Source organism: Hibiscus syriacus, unplaced genomic scaffold (assembly GCF_006381635.1).
Source record: "Hibiscus syriacus cultivar Baekdansim isolate YM2019G1 unplaced genomic scaffold, ASM638163v2 tig00017766_pilon, whole genome shotgun sequence".
In the NCBI taxonomy this organism is placed as follows: domain Eukaryota; kingdom Viridiplantae; phylum Streptophyta; class Magnoliopsida; order Malvales; family Malvaceae; genus Hibiscus; species Hibiscus syriacus.
Window position 1 is genome coordinate 1 of NW_024062415.1, and position 22,040 is coordinate 22,040.

At 31.5% G+C, this 22,040-nt stretch overlaps 1 protein-coding gene across 3 annotated transcripts; it reads right to left on the reverse strand.

The window, feature by feature from the left end:
• Positions 1-4,874: 4,874 nt before the first annotated feature.
• Positions 4,875-21,775, reverse strand: LOC120208847. Of its 3 annotated transcripts, XR_005524353.1 has the most exons (19): positions 21,664-21,775; positions 21,302-21,452; positions 20,926-21,010; positions 20,485-20,646; positions 18,516-18,674; positions 18,325-18,400; positions 12,397-12,500; positions 11,884-11,956; positions 11,502-11,709; positions 10,773-10,873; positions 10,535-10,695; positions 10,330-10,426; positions 10,107-10,233; positions 8,184-8,429; positions 7,950-8,051; positions 7,592-7,742; positions 7,219-7,303; positions 6,149-6,202; positions 4,875-5,022 (listed from the first exon to the last, which is right to left on the reverse strand). XR_005524353.1 is itself a non-coding variant. In XM_039207993.1 (5 exons), the coding sequence occupies exons 2-5, from the start codon at positions 7,654-7,656 to the stop codon at positions 4,906-4,908; spliced, it is 321 nt and encodes a 106-aa protein (XP_039063924.1). In that variant the 5' UTR covers positions 7,657-7,742; positions 7,950-8,144; the 3' UTR covers positions 4,875-4,905. The 3 variants fall into 3 exon arrangements, 1 of the variants encoding a protein (XP_039063924.1); XR_005524354.1 differs by lacking the exons at positions 6,149-6,202; positions 7,219-7,303; positions 7,592-7,742; XM_039207993.1 differs by lacking the exons at positions 8,184-8,429; positions 10,107-10,233; positions 10,330-10,426; ... (9 more) ...; positions 21,302-21,452; positions 21,664-21,775 and having other exon boundaries at positions 7,950-8,144.
• Positions 21,776-22,040: the final 265 nt, after the last annotated feature.

A 22,040-nucleotide genomic window follows, 5' to 3' on the forward strand; every position in this document is an offset into this window, starting at 1 on the left:
CATTGATAAAATATTCTAAGAGTGAACCAAACAATAATAACCATAATCGTTATTAAAATGATCATGCATCCATACACTTACACACCCGTTAAAAGTAAATTGCCAAAATCACTCTAACTACAACACACCTTAGAAATGACAAACAAAAAATATAAATATTATGCAAATATATTAAATGTAAAAATCAATCAAGACTCAATATAACATGATAACATATTTCACTAAATTTGAAGTGACATTCACTATGTCGAGTGAATACATTGAAATGTCAATCAAGACTCAATATAACATGATAACATAATTCACTAGAACGCTAATCTGATCCAAATGTAAAAATATTAAATATAAAAATAATTAAAATCCATCGCATAAATTCCAAGCCCGATATACAACATATTTCACACAACATTTTCCGAACAAAATATTAGATAATCATTAATCGCAAAATAATCATGCACGCAATAATAAAGAAAATTTTAATTAATCAATAACACGCAAACAAATATAACACCCTATAAATACACACCTTGACAAAATATTCTAGTAGAGACCAACAATTCCCAGTCTTTAAAGTGTAAAATCACAATTCACATCATAAGCCCGAAACAACAATAAAAACATATTCCAAATTAAACATTAATAATCAGAGTCTGAATACTATACAAACGATCATGCACACATACACTTTACTGTTCGAAGAGTAAAGTCCGAGAACCACTCTAATTAAAACACATCATCCGAAATGTGATCCACCAAAAAGGCATATGCCCCTTAATCTGAAGTTACATTCACCCTATGGAGTGAATACACTAAAACTTCTGTATCAATCCTAACCCAATATAAATTGATAACATATTTCATCTAAATGGAAGAATATTACATATACAAATAATACAAATGCACCGCATAAATTCTATGTCTGAAATATAAAAATATTTCACATAACATTTTCGAACAAAAAACAATCATGCTCATAATAAACAAAAATTGTTAGTCAATTAGATAACTCAGAAACAAAATACAATACCCGAGAGATACACCGTGAGAAAATATTATAACACGACCAACGATTTGCATAATGTCTTTTTTTTATAGAAGTTGGAGGTCTCATTAAAACTCCCTTCGTATTCGCCCACATACTAAGAAGTATGTTGACGAACATTGGAAGGAAGAAAAGAGTACCTCATATTTCATTGAATAAAACACCCATTACATATGAAAACACGAAATACCCTCAAACGGGGATTAACACCATTACAAAAAAGCATAACCACCTAAAACTCTCACCTTCTCGACCACAAAAATCGAGGGTAATCACCCTATACCTAAGATAAACCTCCAGCTAAAGAAAACAATCCAACAGTTAATGACATAACATACATGAAAACAACACCTGAAACCATTAAAACAAAACATCCGCCTCTGAAGGGAACTCCACAAATTACCAACATGATTCAAAATCACCAAAAAATCAGCTCGTAAAGTTATCTTCAATGAAACAAAACCACACTTCCTTCCCTTCAATCAATGTGTCATTGCCACTTAATTCAGAACTCTTTTCTTTGTCTTGTATTTCTTCACCACACGATTTGTTCTTATTTCTCAGGGATAGGGGGCACCACTGGGGTATATTCCTTTAATTGTATTGTGTCACCGATAAACCATGAGAAGTAATGACACCCATCATAAGAATATCTTCTGAGGCCCTGAGGCTAATTCCATCAGAATGATCAACTGATTTATTAATTAGATGCTCCACGATATTTAAATTTGATTGATCCACAACCTCTATTGTGTGAAACCCTGAATTTGAACAAGGTGAAGAGACATTCCTAACCTAACATCGACATTTCCACTTTTAGTAAGATCATCCTCACCAAATTTGTTACTCGGATTCTCATCACTTTTGACACTCTTCATGAGTGACACCTTTTCTATGTTGGCACCTTCAATTGCAACATCTTTGACGGTGCAATTTAAACCTGAGGAGGACACCGACGATCCTGACAGAGAATTCTCCGACGTTGCCCCGAGAGAACAACAGATCTAAAGAATCATCGACTTCCTTAGGGATCCAAGACGTTGGTTTGAAAGAAGGCTCAACTTCATGCACCATGATCTTAAAAATATTAGCAGCAACCTTCAAACCCAACGACTCATCAATTTTCACTTTAGTCTCTGTGAGTATTTGAATTTTTGCACGATCAAAGGATGAAGAACTGAGAGCTTTCATCAATTGCTAATTTGCCCCACCTAGCTGCAATGTTCTTGAAAGTACCCCAATTCCACGAGTGAAGGAATCCCTTCGCAACTACCCATACTCGACGGTCTCTACCACTAGACTCTCTGACCAAGCTTCAACTCTGGAAAACCACTTTGCAAGAGTCTGATTGTTTATTATTCACCCTTCTCAACATAGTAGAGTCCTCAAAAATCATTAGAACTACATTCCCAACAGCTCTCATTAAGGAGAAACCATTGAGTCCTTTGTCTTGCATTTGGCTAGCAAGATTGTCGATTTTGGTATAGTTCTTACACCACCCCCATTAGGCAGTTATCCAAACTTGAATTTAGCTTCGTCAATAACACCGTCTACTGTATAGAGATTATTTCTTGTGACAACTTCCATCTCATGCTTTGGTGAACAACTGGCGAAGCCTTTCTCCAAAAGGAATGTCTTGGATTGTATTTAGCCAAAGAGAGACTAATTTTGCACAATATCTTTAAAAAGCATAAAATCACAATTCATATCATAGTCCATATCAACCAATAATAATCATAATCCAAATCAATCATTAATCAGTCCTAATATTATGCAAATGATATACATCACATAAATTCTAAGTCTGATATATCATATATTTCACGTAGCATTTTTCGAACAAAATACCAGACAACAAATAATCGCAAAACAATCATGATCGTAATAAACAGTGAATATGTAAGTCAATCAGAAACCTTACAAACAAAGTATAACATCCTATAGTGACACACCTTGACAAAAAGATTCACACGGTATCTTTAAAGTGCATAAGTCACAATTCACATCATAGATCGAATCAAACAATGATAATCACAGTCTGAATATTATGTAAATAATGCACCGATACGCCTTACACACCGTCCGAAACGTATGTTCCATAGATCCACTAACTACAACACACCATCCGAAGTAGGGTCCGCCACAAAGACAAATGCCACTTAATTCGAAGTGACATTCAACACATCAAGTGAATACACTAAAACTTCCCCTATCAATCCAAACTCAATATAACATGATAACATATTTCATTCGAATTTTGATCTAATCCGAATGTAAAATATTACATATACAAACAATCTAAATGCGTCGCATAAATTCTAAATCTGATATATCAACATATTTCACATAACATTTTTCAAACAACAAATAATAATAATAATAATCTAAAACAAGCAATAATAATCATTGTTCGAATATTATGCAAATATTCATGCACCCGTACACCTTACAAATCATCCGAAGTTGGGTCTGCCATAAAGGCAGAGGCCACTGAATCCAAAGTGGTATCCTTATATAACTTGACAACATATCTAATTTATAAGTGGTTTCTTGCCAAGTTTCAACAAGTTTCCATCTCAGTAGACTTGTTAATGGCAGATCCTACTGTAGTAGATGGTGTTAAGTGCTCAAAGGTAAAGAGTAGAGCAGTTTAAAAATTGCTTCCTCCTCCTGCAGATTTATACAAATTCAATGTTGATGGTGCTATCACAAAGGATGGGTTGGTTGGTGGCATTGGAGGAATTCTTACAGATTCAAATGGTTCCACTTTAACGTCGTTTTCAGAAAGTGTTGGATTTGGTCCTCCTCCATTGGCAGAATTGAAGGCAATTAGGAAAGCAACTGAAATTTTCTTTTCCTCGGTTTGGGCTAATAAAGGAAGATTGATTCTGGAATCTGACTGCAAAACAGTTGTTGATTGGATACACTCACCTTCTTTTGCACCTGTGTATTTTAATAATCTAATTAAGGATATTGAGTTTCTTTGTATTGTCTAGAGCGTTGATAGTTAAGTTAATTCCTAGGGGTTGAAATTGGGAGGCTGATAAGTTAGCTAAAGAAGGGGTTGGTTAACTAACTAGTTTTATTGAGGATGTTTTTTGGCATTTTCAGAGGATAGTCTTATCTTTTGTAATTTGAAGGCATTTTGTTGTATGAATTTTATATAAATAAAATGAGGTACTCTTTTCATCTTTCCGCTAGTTGTTCCTTACCTCTCGGAATGGATCAATTATGAAGGGGGTTTTAATTAGACCTCAAACTTTTATAAAAAAACAATAAACAAAGAAAATGTCAATCAATCAGATAACTAACAAAAAATATTGCACCCTACAGAGAGACACATTGAATCAAACATTATACAAATCACATCATCTAACACATCATCTAACACATCGTGTCTTTAAAATCTATAAAGTCACAATCCACATCTTAATCTGAATCAAACAATGATAATCATTATCCAAATCAAACATTAATAATCCGAGTTTGAATTATAATTTAATTTAAGAATAAATTATCCAAATCAAACAATGATAATCATTATCCAAATCAAACAATGATAATTTAAATTAATTTCATTTAAGAATATATTAACATAATTTAAATTAATATATTCTTATGATATTTTATAATTTATAATTTAAATATTACCTCTAATTTGAAACATCTTCACTGCTCAAAGACAAGTTGACCGCGTACGGATTGGAGCTCCTAAGATGCAAAAGGAATTTAGTAAGTAAATTTTCTAAGCTACTTTTCCAAACTTATACAATTAAAACAGTCGAAGAACTATGTGGCCTATCATAATACATCTGAAAAAACTATACCTTGTGCAGGTCTGTGTTTTAAGCCTCTGCTATATGTTAGTTTTGCTTTAACTGGACAGACAACAATTTCTCATTGTGGAGGGGTGATTCTAGTTCTTTCTTTGCCTTGAGCATTGCTAGAGTATGCTCACCAGTCTCCTCACCTTTGGATTTCTGCATGCACTCAATACTTAAGTGAAAAAATAAACAAGACGATACAGAATGCGAATCTGAACACATTAAATCTTCAATGTCAGATATATAAAACATAAGCATTCAAGACATACTCAGAATATATTTTTGTATCAGACGATTTCAAGTTCAATCATAGATTTTCAATTAAGCTTAAATGGAATTGATATTGAATACAAATTTCAAGTCTCGAGTGTTCTCCTTGCCAGGGTTAGGCAATGAACTACATTTACTGTCCCATACTTGACAGTAATGCATAACTATTTTCAGTTAAAAATAATGCTAAACCATTGAAACATAAGAAAGTTTCGAACTTCAAATTTGGCCATCAATACAACTATTAGATATAGGTTCACATCACTATATCAAAAGAATCTTAGTCAATATAGTCTATGATTTCATGCAAATGCATAACTAAACTTTTTTCGATAAGAAAGGGAGGCCTCATTAAAACCCCCTTCATATCCATTGAAATACAAGAAGGTATCTCAATAAACATAGAAAGGAGGAAAAGAGTCAAATGTATAACTAAACTAAAGACTAATTTACACAATTCAATCTATTTATGTAACAAAAGAACTAGAAGCTCAACAGGAAAGAGAAATTATTTAGTAAGAAGTAAGTCTGTAACGTATCATGGTGGTGGATCAAAGCTGAGCTTTGATCCTCGTCGCCTATTTGTGGTGAGGGGGTGTTTTGTACATTCTAGTTATACCTGACGTCCATTACGTCCAAAGGACTATAGAAGGAAAAAGACATCATTTTTCGGTTATAGATCTTCTCCATTTCTAGGTTTCTAGAAATATCGTTAAATGATACTAACATTTATGATAAACTATTTACTTAATCAGACATTGTTGACAAAAGTTTCTCTCTTATGAAAGAACATTTGAAGGATATTCCTGGTGATAATAGAACCAGGCATTGTTTGAAACTTAGATTGCTGCAAACAAAATTCCGTCAACATAAATAAAAAATCTAACAAAAGAGGGTCCAATCTTAACAGTTCAAAATGAATCAACATCTACATGATTATGCCACCATGGTACTAGCATAAACATAATACTTTAAAAGCAGTTCTTTCATCTTACAAAGAAAAGGAACTCACAAAAACAGTAAAATCAACAGTATTTTGCTTTGACTTGTCCGAACTATGACCATCCTGAAAAAAAAAGTATTAAGAGTCAGCTTTCAAATTACATATCATTAGTCGATCAAATCCTCAACTACCTAGAAACTTTACTCCTCAACGAAATTTACACAAACAATCAAATTTTTAGGAATTTGGTCGGAAACTGCATAGGAACTATGAAAAATCTCAAAAAGAACAAGCAATTGCATGCCATTAATTAAGGTTTCAATCTAAAAGTACATTAAGGATGATAACAAAGCCCATATATTAAGCCCCCAACGCCAGCATTTCAAGCACAAACAATTTTAATCCCCAAAAAACAAATATATAAATAATTTATAGTTTAAATATTAATATTATGATTTTGATAAATTATATAAATAATTTAATTTAAGAATAAATTAATAAATCAAAGTTTGAAAACCATTCAATAAGGGAAACAAATCAAAACACTATAAGCAATGTACGGAAAATGCTTTATAAAATATTTTAAATAATATTAGAATAATCTAAATTAATTTAATTTAAGAATATATTAATATAATTTTATAGAATATGATTGGAAATGTCAGCTTCAAAATATGTGATTTTCTTGATTTATAGCCTATTTGAAATGCAAAAACATTAGTACTTTCTTACTAGTAGAAGTAACATTTTACCTGGCTTGTACATGCAACAAAATTGCCACTTAGATTACATGGAGTTATCTGCAGCTCCAATTCAATGTTTGATGCAGTAGCAAGAGTTGACACATTGCACTGGTTAGAGTTGTTAGTTGTGTGATTCCTAAATGCTTAAGCCGGTACAGGCCAGCTTGCATGCGGAAACACATGCATTTCTAACCTCATAGTCTTTCTATATTTTCTCTAAATATTACACATATCAAGGATCATGATAGGATAAAAACAAAGCATCTTGTTTTTCATTTCTTTTGTCTAATATATGAAGCAAAAGCATATTTCATTTCATATATGCAGAATAAATAAATACATAAAAAAAGGATAGAAATAAAAAATGGTACTTAATAATCTAGCCCTTTGTATTACCACCCAAACTTTCCTTCCAAGAATGGTACTCCGACATGGAATAATATGGTATCTCTTCCATCGTATTGTTGACCATGTGAGAAGCCTGTGCGAAAAAAGAGAGAGAATAAATAACAAGAAAGCTTGCTGCAAAATATTGAACATGGAAATTCTAGCTAGTAATACCTTCACAATAGGAGTTATAAACTTAACCATGAATGATTTTACTTTCAACAATGATGGTCAAAAGGAGTGAAAAAAACTGATCACCAAACCCCTGATATAATTTAAATTAGTATATTCTTATAATATTTTATAGTTTATAGTTTAAATATTATTATATTTATAAATTATATAAATAATTTAATTTAAGAATAAATTAATAAAATTATACCTTGTACAGGTCTGCGTTAAGCCTCTACATATGCTAGTTCTTGCTTTAGCTGGACAGACAATCATTTCTCATTGTGAAGTGGTGATTCTACTCCTTTCTCTGCCTTAAGCATTGCTAGAGTGTGCTCGCCAGTCTCCTAACCTTTGGATTTCTGCATTAAATCTTCAATGTCAGATATATGAACACATTAAACTTAAGTGAAAGAAATAAACCTGACGATACAGAAAATGAGAATCTGAACACATTAAATCTTCAATGTCAGATATATTATTTCATGCAGCCCCGCCCCTGGCAATGCAGGAGGTCAGGGGGTGCAAGAAGTCAATCAATATAATAAAAAAAGGGTATTGATGCTTACTTGAGAACAAGAATTCCATGCCTTAAAGATCTCTCTAGTTAGAACCATTGGCTCAAGTAAGAAAGGAATCCCAACTACCGTTGAGCAAAATAGCATCTCCATCTGTAAACAAATCATCCATATTCATAAAAATTGCCACTACTTCATTTGCTTATTTATTCCAAGTTTCAAACAAAAAAGAAAGAGAATTTTTAAGGCTAAACCTGTGTTGTTCCTGGAATCATGGATAGTTACCTTTGTAGATTTAAACATAAATTGGACAGGACAGTTAAGGTAAACCAATGAACCCTTGATTAGTCCATGAGAACACCAGATAGTTTTACATGTCTTCCATGGATACACCATTTGTTTCATAATAAACCCTTGAAGCCGTATCAATATCAGGTAAACAAATCCTTGTATAAAAGTAAAATAGGAGGAACAAAATAGGAGAAATTATGAAGAATAATCCTGAATTGAAAGCCTATTATAAACATATTCCTGCAATAAAAAAATAACACAACGATTGTCATAGTAAAAAAAGAATTTAAATAAAAAACGACAGTTAACTGAAGAAAGCAATCTGAATCACTAGACCAAAGGCGTCAACATGTGAAAGCAATGAAAATAGAAATAAATCGTAACTATTTTTACAAACAAGTAATACAAAAATACAATGTCCTAAATTTTATTTTTCGTATTTTTTCTTAGTAAGCAAACACAGAGAAACGTAGCAAAAGAGAAACCAAACCAGACATACATGAAAAGGAATTGGTCACATGCAGAACCGAGAAACCTTTGCAAATGAAATAACGGGTTCAAAACAACACTAACATGTAATCAGAAAAGAAAACCCAAATGTCAACAATTTATTAGATTTAGGTAAAAAAACAAAATCCCTAATCTGTCATCAGAATATAAATCAAATTTTTAAAAAACCCAGAAAAAATTCATCACAAAATATAATCTAACAAAAGTATAAATTAAAAGAAAAACGTAACAAATACAAGAATTGGGTAAAAGAAACTAACCTGAGAATCTAAAGAATTGATTGATATAATCAATGGGCAAGTTTCTTAAATGGGTGATGGGTAGTGCTCAGTTTTTATTTTTATAGATGGGATTTCAACCGTTGGCTTAGGATAAAAGGGTAATTATACCTAAATTCTTATGATATTTATAATAATATTATATTTATAAACTATATAAACAATTTAATTTAAGAATAAATTAATTTAATTTTAAAATAAATTATATAAAAATATTTAAATAATATTATAATAATTTAAATTATTTATGTTAAGAACATATTAATATAATTTAAATCTATAATTTAAATATTAATATTATTATATAGGGCAGGATCCAATTATAATGTGTAAAACTCTTTTAATTTATACCATTTTAAGACCATTTGATGAGAGAAATTAAAGACTGACATTAATCGTGGAAAATGAAAAGATATTCACTAAAAAAACGAATTAATCTCAATCTTTGATTTCTCTCAATCCAATGGCTCTAAAAATGTGTAAAACTAAAAGAGTTTTACATAGTGTAAATGGATCTTAATCCTTATTATATTTAAAAATTATATTAATTAATTAATTTAAGAATAAATTATATAAAAATATTATAATAATTTAAATCAATTTAATTTAAGAATATATTAATATAATTTAAAATTATAATTTAAATATTAATATTATATGGGCAAGATCCAATTATAGTGTATAAAGCTCTTTAGTTTTACACCATTTTAGGACCATTGAATGAAAGAAATTAAAGACTAAGATTAACCATGGAAAATGAACAGATATTCACTAAAAAACGAATTAATCTCAACCTTTGATTTCTCTCAATCCAATGAGACTAAAAAGATGCAAACATAAAAGAGTTTTACACAATATAAGTGTATCTTAATCCTTATTATATTTATAAATTATATAAATTAATTAATTTAATTTAAGAATAAATTATATAAAATATTTTAAATAATATTAGAATAATTTATTTTAAGAATATATTAATATAATTTAAATTAATATATTCTTATGATATTTTATAATTTATAATATAATTATCATTATATTTATAAATAATATCATAGTAAATGTCGAGGATTTTCCTAATGTGAATGAAAAAGAAAAAAACACAAGGACAATAGATTGTGACACTTACATTTTCTTCAACTATGAGAGCCGAGAAACAGAGAACCAATTTGTCGCGTGATTCACAAAGATTCCTTTTCTTCTGCATATTGACTTCTTCGCTTGTAGGATATTCCTTGTTGTGAACTGGCAAATGTCTACAAATGAAGCAATAACTTAATGAAATTTCCATGAGCATGAAAAGGTGAAGTTTGTAAAGAAACTAGAATAAACTGGATGAAACTTCAGCATACCCTCTTAAAACACTTGTTTTTTGCTTCCTTGAGATTCTGACTTTTCATTAGGCAACTTAGAAGAAGCATGGAGAGGGCACAACATTACAAAGTTATCCTATTGTGATCCAAAATAAATATACACTCGTTAACAAGGAACATAGTCTTTAACTTCGCAAAAAATCATATGAAGTCCAGAAAACTGCCCAATCTGTATATCACTTACAGTATCCCACTGGCATTGTGAGACTAATTTTGCACAGGGAACAGGGAAACTCTTACGACAACTCTTTTCGAAACAGCCGAACGCTGCAGCTTTGAGTCTGTAACAGGAGCATTTTATTTTTCGACTTCTGGAGTTCATTTTCAAAATAAACATTAGGAGCCCTGAAAAAAATAACATTATTATATTAAAATTATCGAAACTCTACCGAAAGAGCCTATTCGGTTATGAACACTTTTACCATTCAGTGCAGTTCTTGTGCGAATGTATGACCTTAGAGCCACCATTGTAATCTTGAGGAACAGGTCTGCCTTCATAGTACTTAACCATCTCTCCTGTAGCCTGCAATTTTGTATAGCAAATAAACTTCATCAATTTGATTGAAAAGATGGGCAGTTTTAGTCATATCATAAACTTGACAGGAAATACTAAACCTCAAAGTCTTCTATTGAAAGACAAAAAACATTGTGTTTTATTTGTAATGGTCTCACATTTACACAAGGTCGCTTCATTTGCTAAAGGCAACTTATTTACTGTTGAACCATGACCATCTGAAATTTTAACAATGGGACTCCCCATTAACCTTTTCAGTTAGTCTTCCTAAAGCCATATTACTATTTCCTTGCTGCTGTTGATCTTCAACCAACCCACTTTTTGTGTAAGCGCTAAAAGAAACTTTCATCTTTTTCTTACAACATGAGGTTTTTTCACTTTTTAATCTTGTAGTCAACTTTACTTCCCAAGCACGTTTAATTGATCCTTTTCTAACATGTTTGGCACCACTTTCATGAGCCAAGGGAGTGGAGTGGAGTGGGAAATGAGGGCTTCTGTTGAATCATATTTTCATTTGTCGGACTTCATTAGATAAAAGAACCTATTACTGCCAGTGCAAAGATAGATAAAAAGGCTCATCAACTATTAACATCAGATCAAAAGACAAATGATGAAGACTTAATTAGATAACTCAAACCTGCCACTTGGGATTACTAAAGCATACGGAACGGTCTTTTCAAACTTTGAGCAGCTATTTTTCTTCCATTATGTGTTACAAGGCATTTTTCAGTGTTTAAACCGTCGGGTAGCATTGCTTTCTCAAATTTCCCACAAAAATCATAAAGCCATCTCTAAATATTACAAGAATTCTGTAGTTACTTGAGCAACACATGAGAACATAATCACTGCTGAGATAACACATTAAAGTTTGAATATAAGGTAAAGAAATGAAGTATAGAAACACAAATGTTCTTAGAGGTCAGAAATCCTCACTATAAGAGTCAAGGGTACTTGAAAAACGACATCTCCTCGGAACTTAAATTATAAACGAAATTAACAGAATGAGAAAGTAAGAGTACCTTTTACTTTCATTTGTTGGCTGAGGAAGTATGGACATAACAACCCTATCAGCTAAAACTTCAGTTGGATATCCTAAACAAGATGGTCAATCAAGTTTGATATATCAGTAATGTAAGACCTGGTACCACAAAGTAAACTTCAAGAATTCTCAGAATGGCAGCAACAGAACTAACACATGAACAGTACGTCCTATAATCAGGGATAGTATTGAGGTCACAGAGCTTTCTGTTTTTCAAATAAACGGTCAACTCTGAAGTTTGGCTTAGTAGGTTTCTAAGGAGCCATTAGGAAACTCCAAATGAATCATGTAGCATCCTTTATTCATTTAAGAGGATTTTGTAGTCAAGGAAAGCATAATGATGTCACTGTCATCAAGCCTAGACTAGAGAGTAAACAAGAACGTCCCAAAGGTGTAAGGCTTGAGCCTTGTCAAGTTTATTTGTTAAAAGAATATGATGCACGATAGTGCTTAACACACTTCAAATCTTAAGCTGATATGTACGTCTACTTACCATGGGAAACTGAGAAAGGTATAGTGTATTTCATTGGTATAACATGACGTACTTCTTGTTCAATCTTAAAACCCTTGATGTTGCCATCAGAATCTCCAACATACCTACAAATTCAGAAATTAAATCGATATGAAAAATTCAATTGTCGCATGTGCTCTCTTGAAAGTTGAAATAACCTACAGTAGAGCAAAAAACCGAAGCTAGACTTGCATGTAGGGACCAGTTTGCATAACTGCAAAAGAAGTAATTTCTTCTTTAAAGACATATACATGAGACAAGAGCCTATTTTCTGAGTCCCAAACCTACATTACAATTTTCATAAAAAATTAATTCCCAGAGGAAATAGAGAAAAGAAGACATATTTATAGGTAAAGTATAGAGCAAGAAGACATATTTGTTTGTAAAAGTAGACATATATATAGAAACTACTTTTACAAACAAATAATATAAAAATACAATGTCCTAAATTTTATTTTTCATAATTTTTCTTAGAAAGCAAAGACAGAGAAAAACATAAAAAGAGAAACCAAACCAGGCATACATGAAAGGGAATTGGTCACATGCAGAACCGACAAACCTTTGCAAATGAAATAACGGTTTAAAACAACACAAACATGTAATCAGAAAAGAAAACCCAAAATGTCAACAGTTTATTAGATTTAGGTAAAAAAAACAAAATCCCAAATATATAATCAGAAAATAAATCAAATTTTTAAAAAACCCAAAAAAATCAAGAAGCACAACCGCATCTACATTCATCACAATGTATTTTTGATAAGAAGTGGAGGTCTCGTTAGAAACTAGAACACCATAAGGTGTTCCAGAAATCAGCGGAAGGAAGAAAAGAGTGCCTCCAAATTTTATTAATAAAAGAGTAGTACAATGCATATGATTACAACCGAACTTACCCCCCATACAATAGATAAAACCAAAAAACGAGAAAAAAAGCAAAACCAAACCAAAACTCCCTATCTTAGCCAATTCCAGACTTTGCTAAAATGTCTGCCTCTAAGTTTGCTAGCCTAGCTATCCAACGAATAACGCCCTCCAAGTTCCTTATCTTATCCGCAATTTCTTAATCCACTCCACAGACAACTTACTATCACTCTCAATAATCAACAGTCTCTTAGAGCACCACCTATAAGATTCAAAGAAAATTAAACCATGTTTAATGGCCTTTAATTCCATTAAAGAAGGACCCGGACCAGCAGCTTCTTGAAAAGATCCTAACAATGTGCCAGACTCGTCTCTTAGAATCCCGCCTAAACCGCTAGCCTTTCAATCACCATTAATAACAGCATCCACGTTCAGCTTTAGAAATCCCATAGGGGGATGGGACTAGGAAATATGATTTACTATCGGACTTTTTGGAATAAAACATAAATCTCCAAGAGATGGATCATTAATGAGGGAATCCATCGAAATGGAAATGTTAGTGAATTTAGCTAAGAAACAATATGCAAAACTGAACCTTGCTGTGAAAAACATTTGAATCAGATCGAACACTCCCCTCTAAAAAACAATGGCATTCCTACATTTCCAAATTGTCCACAAAACTACACCAGGAATAAAGGTCCAAATAGTTGAATGAGGCACCAATTCCTCCCAAGTAGAAAAAAAGTAGTGTGCATTTTCATGTATGACAATTTATATTTTCCACAAATTCATAAACCTATTCCACAATCCCCACACAGCAGTGCAAGAGAAGAACAAATGCGAGGAAGACTCCAAATCCAACTTGCATAAAGGACACAAAAGATCCAATATCCCCAGGTACACCTCTCTTTACTAATTCAGCCCTTACAGCTAGTTTTTGATGAACAACTTTAATCTAAAATTGTATTTGCTACAACTATTATTCATCACAATGTATAATCTAAAAAAAAGTGTAAATTAAAAGAAAAACGTAACAGATCTAAGAATTGGGTAAAGAAACTAACCTGAGAATCCAAAGAATTGATTAATAGAGTCAAGGGGTACATTTCTTAAGAATATGTTAATATATAATTTAATTATTAATATTATTACATAGGGCATGACCAATTACACTATGTAAAATTCTTTTAGTTTTACATCATTTTATGACCATTGGATGAGATAAATTTAAAGACTGAGATTAATCGTGGAAAATGAACAGATATTCACTAAAAAACGAGTTGATCTCAACCTTTGATTTCTCTCAATCAAATGGCAATAAAAAGGTGTAAAACTAAAAGAGTTTTACATAATGTAAATAGATCCTACTCTTTTAAGTTCTTGACGATATCCAAGAGTGGTCGAATGATAATATTGCGGGGCTCGTCAAGTACGACGAGGTCGTAGGCATTGATCAACGTCATCGTCGTTGTCATCTTGTAGAGGTGTACCAACACACTTTGTCCCTATACATCATTATTCAAATCAACCAAAAATCATGCACCCACACACCTTAACAAAATATTATACAAATGATAATGCCCCTATACCCTTGCACATCATTCAAAAACTAAGTTTCCCAAAAGCACTGAAATTATAGCACACCATCGAAAGTGAAATCCACCAAAATGGCAGATGCCCTTAAATCCGAAGCAACATTCACTCCATCGATTAAATACACTGGACTTCCCTATCAATTCCAACCCAATATACAAATAACCTGAATACATCACATAAATTCTAAGTTTGATATATTAACACATTTTACTTAGCATTTTCTGAACAAAATACCAGAAAATCAATAATCGTAAAACATTCATGCTCGCAATAAATAGAGAAAATATCAGTCAATCAAATTAGTCAAACAAAATATAAACACCCTATAAAGACACATTGATAAAATATTCTAAGGGCGAACCAAACAATAATAGGCATAATCGAAATATTATTCAAATGATCATGCATCGCAGAAATGGGGTCCGTCACAAAAACATATACCATTAAATTCGAAATTCAAAGTGACATTCACCCCGTCCTATGAATTCACTGAACTTCTCTTATCAATCTAAACCTTATATAACATGATAATATATTTCATTCGAATTTTTATCAGATCCGAATGTAAGAATATTATATATACAAATAATTCAAATACATCACATAAATTCTTAGTACAATATATTAACAAATTTACATAACGTTTTTCGAGCAAAATACCAGATAACTAATAATAGCAAAACAATCAATCTCGCAATAAACAAAGAAAATGGACACCCAATCAAAAACTCACAAACCAAATATAACACCCTATAGGGACATGCCTTGACAAAATCAAACAACGATAATCATATTCCAAATATTATACAAATAATCATAGACCCATACACCTTACAGACCATTCAAAGTGGGGCTCGACACAAAGGCAAAGGCCATTGATTTTGAAGTGACATTCACTATGTCGAGTGAATACATTGAACTATCAATCAAGACTCAATATAACATGATAACATATTTCACTCGAACGCTAATCTGATCCAAATGTAAAAATATTAAATATAAAAATAATTCAAATGCATCGCATAAATTCCAAGTCCGATATATCAACATATTTCACACAGTATTTTCCGAACAAAATATCAGATAATCATTAATTGCAAAATAATCATGCGCGCAATAAATAAAGAAAATTTTAATTAATCAGATAACTCACAAACAAAATATAACACCCTATAAATACACACCTTGACAAAATATTCTAACAGCGACCAAAAATTCCCAGTCTTTAAAGTGTAAAATCACAATTCACATCATAGCCCGAAACAACAATAAAAATCATATTCCAAATTAAACATTAATAATCAGAGTCTGAATACTATACAAACGATCAAGCACATATACACCTTACTGTTCGAAGAGTAAAGTCCGAGAACCACTCTAATTACAACACACCATCCAAAGTGTGGTCCACCAAAAAGCCATATGCCCCTAAATCTGAAGTTACATTCACCCTATGGAGTGAATACACTAAAACTTCTATATCAATCCCAACCCAATATAAATTGATAACATATTTCATCTAATGGAAGAATATTACATATACAAATAATACAAATGCACCGCAAAAATTCTATGTTTGAAATATAAAAATATTTAACATAACATTTTCCGAACAAAAAAACAAACATTCTCATAATAAACAAAAAAATGTCAGTCAATTAGATAACTCGGAAAAAAAATACAACACCATAAAGAGATACACCGTGTGAAAATATTATAACAACGACCAACGATTTGCACAATGTCTTTAAAAAGCATAAAATCACAATTCATATCATAGTCCATATCAACCAATAATAATCATAATCCAAATCAAACATTAATCAGTCCTAATATTATGCAAATGATCATGCACCCATACGACTTACACATCGTTCGAAGAGTAAATTTCCAGAACCACTCTAACTCCAATAGACCATCCGAAGTATGATTCGCTAGCAAAGCATAAACCCTTGAATTCGAAGTGAATTTCACCCCATCGAATAAATACACGAAACTTCCCCTATCAATCTCAACCCAATAAAACATTATAACAAATTTCATCTAAGTGTAAGCATATTACATATACAAATAATCCGAATACATCACATAAATTCTAAGTCTGATATATCAATATATTTCACGTAGCATTTTTCGAACAAAATACCAGACAACAAATAATCGCAAAACAATCATGATCGTAATAAACAGTGAATATGTAAGTCAATCAGAAACCTTACAAACAAAGTATAACATCCTATAGTGACACACCTTGACAAAAAGATTCACACGGTATCTTTAAAGTGCATAAAGTCACAATTCACATCATAGATCGAATCAAACAATGATAATCACAGTCTGAATATTATGTAAATAATAATGCACCGATACGCCTTACACACCGTCCGAAACGTATGTTCCATAGATCCACTAACTACAACACACCATCTGAAGTAGGGTCTGCCACAAAGACAAAGGCCTCTTAATTCGAAGTGACATTCAACACATCAAGCGAATACACTAAACTTCCCCTATCAATCCAAACCCAATATAACATGATAACATATTTCATTCGAATTTTGATCTAATTCGAATGTAAAATATTACATATACAAATAATCTAAATGCATCGCATAAATTCTAAATCTGATATATCAACATATTTCACATAACATTTTCAAACAAAAAATAATAATAATAATAATAATATAAAACAAGCAATAATAATCATTGTTCGAATATTATGCAAATAATCATGCACCCGTTCACCTTTCAAATCATCCGAAGTGCAGAGGCCACTGAATCCAAAGAGACATCCTTGTATAACTTGACAACATATATCATCAGAATTCTAATTTTATCCGAATGTAAGAATATTACATATATAAATAATCCAAATGCATTGCCTAATTTTTAAGTTCGATATATCAACATTTGACAAGACATTTTCCAAACAAAATACCATACAATCAATAATCTCAAAACAATTATGCTCACAATAAACAAAGAAAATGTCGATCAATCAGATAACTAACAAAAAAATATTGCACCCTACAGAGAGACGTTGAATCAAACATTATACAATTCACATCATAATTCACATAATCTACACATCGTGTCTTTAAAATCTATAAAGTCACAATTCACATCATAATCCGAATCAAACAATGATAATCATTATCCAAATCAAACATTAATAATCCGAGTTTGAATTATATAATTTAATTTAAGAATAAATCATCCAAATCAAACAATGATAATCATTATCTAAATCAAACAATGATAATTTAAATTAATTTCATTTAAGAATATATTAACATAATTTAAATTAATATATTCTTATGATATTTTATAATTTAAATATTATTATTATATTTATAAATTATATAAATAATTTAATTTAAGAATAAATTAATAAATCAGAGTTTAAAAACCAATCAGTAAGGAAAACAAATCAAAACATTATAAGCAACGTACCATTGTTCTCTTGTTTCAAGTATACCAAACATCTTCACTGCTCAAAGACAAGTTGAGGGCGTACGGATTGGAGCTCCTAAGATGCAAAAGGAATTTAGTAAGTAAATTTTCTAAGTTATTTTCCAAACTTGTACAATTAAAACAGTCGAAGAACTATGTGGCCCATCATAATACATCTGAAAAAACTATACCTTGTGCAGGTCTGTGTTTTAAGCCTCTGCTACATATGCTAGTTTTTTCTTTAACTGGACAGACAACAATTTCTCATTGTGGAGGGGTGATTCTAGTTCTTCTTTCTCTACCATGAGCATTGGTAGAGTGTGCTCGCCAGTCTCCTCACCTTTGGATTTCTGCATGCACTCAATACTTAAGTGAAAGAAATAAACCAGACGATACAGAAAATGCGAATCTAAACACATTAAATCTTCAATGTCAGATATATAAAACAGAAGAATTCAAGACATACTCAGAGTATGTGTTTTGTATCAGAGGATTTCAAGTTCAACCATAGATTTTCAATTAAGCTTAAATGGAATTGATATTGAATACAGATTTCGAGTCTCGAGTGTTCTCCTTGCCAGGGTTAGGCAATGAACTACATTTACTGTCTCGTACTTGACAGTAATGCATAACTATTTTCACTTAAAAATAATGTTAAACCATTGAAACATACGAAAGTTTCGAACTTCAAATTTGGCCATCAATGCAACTATTAGATATAGGTTCACATCACTATCTCAAAAAGAATCTTAGTCAATATAGTCTATGATTTCATGCAAATGCATAACTAAACTTTTTTCGATAAGAAAGGGAGGTCTCATTAAAACCCCCTTCATATCCATTGAAATACAAGAATGTATCTCAATAAACATAGAAATGAGGAAAAGAGTGCCTCAAATGTATAACTAAACTAAAGACTAATTTACACAATTCAATCTATTTATGTAACAATAGAACTAGAAGCTTAACAGGAAAAAGAAATTATATAGTAAGAAGTAAGTCTGTAGCGTATCCCGGTGGTGGATCAAAGCTGAGCTTTGACCCTCATCGCCTATTTGTGGTGAGGGGGTGTTTTGTACATTCTAGTTATACCTGACGTCCATTACGTCCAAAGGACTATAGAAGGAAAAAGACATCATTTTTCGGTTATAGATCTTCTCCATTTCTAGGTTTCTAGAAATATCGTTAAATGATACTAACATTTATGATAAACTATTTACTTAATCAGACATTGTTGACAAAAGTTTCTCTCTTATGAAAGAACATTTGAAGGATATTCCTGGTGATAATAGAACCAGGCATTGTTTGAAACTTAGATTGCTGCAAACAAAATTCCGTCAACACAAATAAAAAATCTAACAAAAGAGGGTCCAATCTTAACAATTCAAAATGAATCAACATCTACAGTGATTATGCCACCATGGTACTAGCATAAACATAATACTTTAAAAGCAGTTCTTTCATCTTAAAGAAAAGGTTAGGAACTCACAAAAACAGTAAAATCAACAGTATTTTGCTTTGACTTGTCTGAACTATGACCATACTGAAAAAAGTATAAGAGTCAGCTTTCAAATTACATATCATTAGTCGATCAAATCCTCAACTACCTAGAAACTTTACTCCTCTAACGAAATTTACACAAACAATCAAGTTTTTAGGAATTTGGGCGGAAACTGCATAGGAACTATGAAAAATCTCAAAAAGAACAAGCAATTGCATGCCATTAATTAAGGTTTCAATCTAAAAGAACATTAAGGATGATAACAAAGCCCATATATTAAGCCCTCAACGCCAGCATTTCAAGCACAAACAATTTTAATCCCCAAAAAACAATTATATAATAATTTATAGTTTAAATATTAATATTATGATTTTGATAAATTATATAAATAATTTAATTTAATTTAAGAACAAATTAATAAATCAAAGTTTAAAAACCATTCAATAAGGGAAACAAATCAGAACACTATAAGCAATGTACGGAAAATGCTTTATAAAAATATTTTAAATAATATTAGAATAATCTAAATTAATTTAATTTAAGAATATATTAATATAATTGTATAGAATATGATTGGAAATGTCAGCTTCAAAATATGTGATTTTCTTGATTTATAGCCTATTTGAAACGCAAAAACATTAGTAGAAGTAACATTTTACCTGGGTTGTACATGCAACAAAATTGCCACTTAGATTCCACGGAGTTATCTGCAGCTCCAATTCAATGTTTGATGCAGTAGCAAGAGTTGACACATTGCACTGGTTAGAGTTGTTAGTTGTGTGATTCCTAAATGCTTAAGCCGGTACAGGCCAGCTTGCATGCTTTCATAGGCACACACATGTACAAGATTGAGAAAAGAAATAATCAAGATAGATGAAATATGCGGAAACACATGCATTTCTAACCTCATAGTCTTTCTATATTTTCTCTAAATATTACACATATCAAGGATCATGATAGGATAAAAACAAAGCATCTTGTTTTTCATTTCTTTTGTCTAATATATGAAGCAAAAGCATATTCATTTCATATATGCAAAATAAATAAATAAAGGGATAGAAATAAAAAAAGATACTTAATGATCTAGCCCTTTGTATTACCACCCAAACTTTCCTTCCAAGAATGGTACTCCAGCACGGAATAATATGGTATCTCTTCCTTTGTATTGTTGACCATGTGAGAAGCCTGTGCAAAAAAAAAGAGAGCATAAATAACAAGAAAGCTTGCAGCAAAATATTGAACATGTGAATTCTAGCCAGTAATACCTTCACAATAGGAGTTCTAAACTTAACCATGAATGATTTTACTTTCAACAGTGATGGTCAAAAGGAGTGAATAAAACTGATCACCAAACCCCAGATATAATTTAATTTAGTATATTCTTATAATATTTTATAGTTTATAGTTTAAATATTATTATTATATTTATAAATTATATAAATAATTTAATTTAAGAATAAATTAATAAAATTATACCTTGTACAGGTCTGCGTTAAGCCTCTGCATATGCTAGTTCTTGCTTTAGCTGGACAGACAACCATTTCTCATTGTGAAGTGGTGATTCTACTCCTTTCTCTGCCTTAAGCATTGCTAGAGTGTGCTCGCCAGTCTCCTCACCTTTGGATTTCTGCATTAAATCTTCAATGTCAGATATATGAACACATTAAACTTAAGTGAAAGAAATAAACCTGACGATACAGAAAATGAGAATCTGAACACATTAAATCTTCAATGTCAGATATATTATTTCATGCAGCCCCGCCCCTGGCAATGCAGGAGGTCAGGGGGTGCAAGAAAGAAGTCAATCAATATAATAAAAAAAGGGTATTGCTGCTTACTTGAGAACAAGAATTCCATGCCTTAAAGATCTCTCTAGTTAGAACCATTGGCTCAAGTAAGAAAGGAATCCCAACTACCGTTGAGCAAAATAGCATCTCCCTCTGTAAACAAATCATCCATATTCATAAAAATTGCCACTACTTCATTTTCTTATTTATTCCAAGTTTCAAACAAAAAAAAGAGAATTTTTAAGGCTAAACCTGTGTTGTTCCTGGATTCATGGATAGTTACCTTTGTAGATTTAAAGATAAATTGGACAGGACAGTTAAGGTAAACCAATGAACCGTTGATTAGTCCATGAGAACACCAAATAGTTTCACATGTCTTCCATGGTTACACCATTTGTTTCATAATAAACCCTTGAAGCCGTATCAAT